This window comes from Nicotiana attenuata, unplaced genomic scaffold (genome assembly GCF_001879085.1).
Source record: "Nicotiana attenuata strain UT unplaced genomic scaffold, NIATTr2, whole genome shotgun sequence".
Classification (NCBI taxonomy): Eukaryota; Viridiplantae; Streptophyta; class Magnoliopsida; order Solanales; family Solanaceae; genus Nicotiana; species Nicotiana attenuata.
This window is the reverse complement of record NW_017674708.1, coordinates 78,318-84,370: the sequence shown is the minus strand read 5'-3', so window position 1 is coordinate 84,370 and position 6,053 is coordinate 78,318. Positions and strand designations below refer to the sequence as shown.

The following is a 6,053-nucleotide window of genomic DNA, read 5'->3' as shown; positions in this document are numbered from 1 at the left end:
ACGTTTTTAACTGCAGCATGGTACCCCTCAGGTAACCATGGCTGAATAACTGTAAGAGGTGGTGGACCGAGACGCTGCACTCAGCCCTGGCCGCATAAGTGGTCATAATACAGCACACCTTCAAGGTGTAAGGAGTGAGCTGAGCCGGACACACATTGTAAAAACGGCAAAGCTCCTCCATCAAAGGGTAGATTGGAAGATTGTAACCGATCAAGAACGGGTACTCATAGAATGTGCAATATCCAGGCCGGTGCACATTGGCATAGTCCGTCCCGGCCGGAACCATTTCCACGTGGTCCGGAATATGGTGCGTCTCTCGAAGATCATCTAAATGGGATTGTAATAAAACGCTGTGCTCCCAGGGAAGGTCTGGGCTTTTAGTTGGAAAATCCCTGCGAACATGCATCTCCTTCGGAAGGACGTTGTCTACACTGAGAGGAACAAGGGCCTTCTCCGCCTTTTCCCCTTCACCACCGGAAGATGGCGGAACCCTAGACGGGGCATTATCTTTGGCCTTTTTACTACTCTGTCCACGTTTTGTCATGATTATACTACATAAGAAACGAAGCACTGACGATAGGAAGTGTGGTTTCGATAGAAGTGGGAGAGTCCCTCACGAAATAACGGTTACAGGAAAGAAAGACAAATGAGTAAATCAGAAAATGCTTTTCGAAGGCTTGAAAGTTGAATCGAATCGAACCTCTCTCCTACTTATAGGGATAAGTTGCGCAGAAATCGAAGAGTCATCATTCAAAACGTGCGCGGGAAACCAAAATGTCACATCGTCCTCTGAACCGCCTCGGGGGCAAATATAATAATGATGCATACAGGCAATGACGTCATTCCAAAAAGGAAGCCACGCGTCAGTGGCTCAACAACGTCATATATTTCACCTCATTCATATTGCCGCCCCTGGTCGAGGTCAAATTCTCCTAAGCCGAGGTTCGCAATTCCGCCCATCGAAGACGCCCACCGAATGCGTCTCCAACGAGCGGAGGGACTAACTGTATAGGGTCAAATTTGACCCTCAGCATCTCTACGCCAGTGGGTACGCCCAGTGAGTGTACGCTGACTAACGTAGCGGGTACGACTCGGACGTGGGGACAAAAGCGGCATCGTTTAGGACTCAGTGTCTTCACTAGGGAGACGTTACCTGTCTTTGTAACTTTTTGATTCTTTCGAGGAAGGTCTCTTATTATATAAAGGAGACCTTCACATTGTAAAGGGGGGATTCGGATCTAATACAACTCTCTCATTTTCTGGCTTTCTCTCTCTATCTCTACCTCAACGAACATATCTTACTGAGTTCATATTATCACTTTGCAATACTAGATCTACAACTATAATATCATCTTTGCATCTCTAGGTTTATTATATTTGATTACGATTTACCCTTTTCTTACTTTTGATTGTTTTCTAGCTTACAAAGTATATTGTTAACTTTTGAGCCAAACAAATACAATAACTTGAATACATTACCATAACAACTGACGGGTAGCGACGGAAAGTAACTATGTATATGCGTCAGTATCTTGAATCACTAGGAATTCTGATGGGGCAAAATCTGAACGGTAGCACTAAAGGATCCTATTAATCGCCCAATAATCATTACACTAGTTTTGCATTCTTTTGATGTCTTTCTAAGAGAAAGTGAAGCAAATGAGAAGATGAAGAACAACGCCTATTTGACGGGATAGACAAACCAAACTTGCTATGCTGCAAGTTACTAGCAGTTATTTTATTAATAAGATTACATTGCACGCACTAACGAGAGGATTTAGTAATTCAGCTTCAACATAGAACTGAGGCCGCCATCAACAGCCAAATTATGACCGCTAATGTAAGCTGATTCATCTGACGCCAAGAAAAGTGCTGCTTGTGCGATATGCTCCGTGCTCAACGTAACACCTTTCAAGTGAGCATTTCCAGATATTCCTGCTTCCAACGAAGCGGCATCGCAGCCGTAGGCTTTGCATACGAGTGGCGTTGCAATGCCATACGGCGACACGCCGTTTACCCTGATTCCGTGCAGCCCTAGCTCGCGCGCCGCCGCTTTCACAATGCCTACGACTGCATGCTTGGATGCTATGTAGGCCAGTGAGGCTGCTCCAGCAAGAATAGCCTCAATGCTCGCGTTGCATATGATTGAGCCTCTAACTTGCTTAGCAACCATGACTCTAGCTGCATGCTTGACGGCTAATGCCGATCCTCGCACGTTGACGGCCATTGTTTTGTCAAAGGCCGTCATATCCATGTCGAGAACGCTGCAGAAGTTCAGTGTTCCGACATTGCTAAACATGATGTCGAGAGTGCCGTATTTTTCAACAGCGTAGGCGACGGTTTCCTCGACTTGTTTCTCGTCAGTGACGTCGCAGTGACGGTAGCTAGCCTTGTCTGTTCCAATGGACGCCACTACTTGGAGACCAAGTTCGTCTTGAATGTCGGCAATTACCACTCGAGCCCCATGTTCCACAAACAATCTTGCAGTTGCTTCTCCAATGCCACTTGCTGCACCAGTAATTACAGCCACTTTACCCTCCAACCTAGTGCAATAAAATGAGAACCAAACATTACTACTAGTAATTAAGTTTTAATTTTATGATGAATGCACATTTTACACTTCAAATTTGTACGGAGCTTATACATAATTTGCATCTTTTCCAAATGCATATATAAAGTAAAATGGAGTAGACATGTACGTTAGAGACGTCCTGCTGATAGTGAAACCATATTATTAACTTGTTAAAGGAAACACATTTGAGACAGCTAGCTAATTCAAATGAGCAAGAGACCAAAGAGAAGAAATTAAAAGGACAATTAGCACCATTTAAATAATAGTAGTATATAATTACCTTAGCTTATTTGCCATTGCATATATAAGAGGAACTTCCCTTGTTGGAACAACTGGTTAAGTTACTTGGTTTTTATAGAGTTGTCTGCTGGCTGAGGCTCCCCTCCAGCTACAGGACAATAACTTCTCCCATGCCACAAATTCAGTGCTTTTTTCTTTTCTTTTTTGGGGGGAAGTTCTCCATTTAATTTTGTCGCTTCCTCAAAACTAACGTGGGGCAGGTAATGGGCATTTAAGAGGCATGAAATTAAGTACGCACATCTAGGATTAACACTTGGTAGACATGCAATATAAACCACAATGCAGAATCACTCTTACATTCAATAATACTCAGTCCGGTTCACAATAAGTGACCAGTTCACTTTTAGTACGCCCATTAAAAAGATGCTAAATTCTATTCAAAAATACTTAGTAATGACTAAACGTACCCTTATTAAATATTGGTCACATAGTTATAGTGAGGAGTGAGAAAACTTTTTAGGGATATGCATAAGGGTAAAAGAGTAAAAACAAATTGAATTTTTTCTTGATTACATAACTGGACACTTATTTTGAAACAAAATGAAAAAGTAAACTGGTCACTTATTGTGAACCGGAGGGAGTACTATATACTCCATTCGTTTCAAAAAGAATGGATCTTTCATTTTTTGGGGAGTCAAATAAGGTTTTCTTTCATCATAATTTTTGCAAATAATTTTTAAGCTATTGCAACCTGTAGTATTCTCAAAATATGTAAATTTTATTTTAAAAAATTAAAAAAAAAACCTATGTGAATTGTCACCGAAAATTAGTTAATTTAACTCTCATGAAAAGATTCAAACAAATTGGAATGGATGGGGTATTAAATACTCAGGCTTCCTCAAAACTTACACGTTTGATAAACTCGAAGGGACATTTAAGAGGCATGAAAGTATGCATACGCATTACTCTCTCCGGTCCAAAATAAGTGATTTTTTAGATTTTTTCACACAAATTAAGAAATTCACCTTTTAACATTAAGTAGCAATGAAATTGAACCTATAGTTAACCTTTAACTATCTCTTCACATAATACTCCTAATCATACTCAACACTATTACTNTGTGAGGAAGACCAAGTCAAAAGGGGTGGGGATCCCTGATTTTCAGAATTGCGGCGCTCTTCATTAGAGTCTCCTCAGAGTATAGGCGTTACTTTTTGTATGTGCATATGGTGTGTTTGTGGTGTAGATAGTATTATATAGGGTAGGGATTAGGTTAGGGGTATGGGCCTAGGAACTATGAGCTAGGGATTTTGGGCCAAGATTTGTTTGACAATAGAAGGTCTTTTTCATGTGCTTAGCTGGAATAGTAAGTTATATTACTCCTTCCGGTTCAAAATAAGTGATTTTTTAGCTGTTTTCACACAGATTAAGAAATCCACCTTTTAACATTAATTAGCAATGAAATTGACCATATTAACCTTTACTATCTCTTCACATAAATACTTCTAACACATACTCCAATATTATTTACTCCAAGGGCAATGTAGGAAAAAAAAATTAATTCATTCTTGAAATCTGGGAAAATCACTTATTTTGGACCACAAAAAAAAAGGCCAAAAAATCACTTATTTTGGACCGGAGGAAGTAGGATATCTTACACTAAGGATACTTCAATCCAGTTGCTCAAACTATATGAAGCTAAAAATTCCATAATTATTTTTTTCCAGAACTTTATTGTGCAGATATAGACGAAAAGTTCCTAAAGTCTTGGACCATTTACAGCTAAGAGGCTGCTGGATATGATAATTGTATTGGGTGATACCCTTTTTTGCTTGAGCCCGACCGGGTTGGGTCCGGTCCGGGGCAAGTCGGGGCCATCGAACCCGACCTGGATGCAAGGTAGAACGACGGCCACGTCTACAACCGAGGTCGAGTCATTTCGAGACCGTTACAGAGCTCGATATGAGTCACCACCGGATGGAGAAACACACAAGGTCGGAAGCCGGACTCGTAACGGATAACCAAGCGTCGCCGGATATCTCGCCCAAACGTGATTTTCTCAACCACTTCAGGCCATTAAGGCGTAATTACAGGGATCCGCGATGTAATCAATTTACCTACCTTATTTTTACCCTTAAATCAGAATGTATAAAAGGGGGGATCTCTCTAAATTCTTGTACGCTATCAAGCACAATTGTTCTAAGCAATATTATATTCTGCGATTATTTACTTTAAACAGCAATTGTTGAGTCTTTATCTTTATTTTCCTCAACCTAAACCTTTTGTATCTTTTAGTTCACGGATCCTTAAAACCCCATATAAATTCAATTGTTATCCGGATTCCAGGGTAAACAGTTTGGCGCCCACCGTGGGGCTAAGGATATTAGTGAGCTCTTTGATACTCTTTCTTGACGCATCACAATACACTGGTTCTTTGCAAAAGAGTCCATCTTACATTCAAATTACCAACTCATAGAATGGCACAATCAATCAACAACGAACTTGAACAGCAGACAGGAAACAATGGAATGCCCGGGCTCGAAAACCCGATAGATGCCGGTTCCCGGATGGCGCTCAACACTGATCAGGCCTCCAGATCATCGCATAGCGTCCAGGGAGAGGACGATTCGAGGGCCCAGGCAGTCGGCGAAGAGACTATCAACCTTAAAATGATTTTTGACATGCTGCAAGCCCAGCAATCGGCTATAGCTCAGCTCCAGAGCCGGGCCCAGGAGCCTGTCAGGTCCGAGGAGGCTCCCCGTGCAGCTGCAATCATCAATCCGACCCCAGTACAGCCGGAACGGGGTGGGCCGGATGCTGATTCTGCGGTTCTTAGGAGGCTAGAAGAACTGACCGAACGAATCGAAAAGGGGGAGGAAAAGATCGAGGCCAACAATAAAAAAGTAGAAACATACAACTCCAGGGTCGACCAAATACCAGGTGCACCTCCGGTCCTGAAAGGCCTTGACGCTAAAAAGTTTGTACAAAAACCGTTCCCATCCAGTGCCGCCCCAAAACCTATCCCTAAGAAATTTAGAATGCCCGATATCCCGAAGTATAATGGGACCTCGGACCCAAACGAGCATGTGACAGCATACACATGCGCGATTAAGGGAAACGATCTCGAAGATGATGAAATCGAGTCAGTTTGTTGAAAAAGTTTTGGAGAAACCTTGTCCAAGGGGGCAATGACGTGGTATCATACCTTACCGCCAACTTCCATCGATTCGTTCGCCATGTT

The 6,053-nt window shown here is 42.0% G+C and overlaps 1 protein-coding gene across 1 annotated transcript; it reads right to left on the bottom strand.

Moving 5' to 3' along the window:
* Nucleotides 1–1,777: 1,777 nt before the first annotated feature.
* On the bottom strand, nucleotides 1,778–2,869 carry LOC109219157 (short-chain dehydrogenase reductase 3b-like). The gene is made up of 2 exons (XM_019383587.1): nucleotides 2,853–2,869; nucleotides 1,778–2,543 (listed from the first exon to the last, which is right to left on the bottom strand). The coding sequence occupies exons 1-2, from the start codon at nucleotides 2,867–2,869 to the stop codon at nucleotides 1,778–1,780; spliced, it is 783 nt and encodes a 260-aa protein (XP_019239132.1).
* Between the last annotated feature and the right edge of the window lie 3,184 nt (nucleotides 2,870–6,053).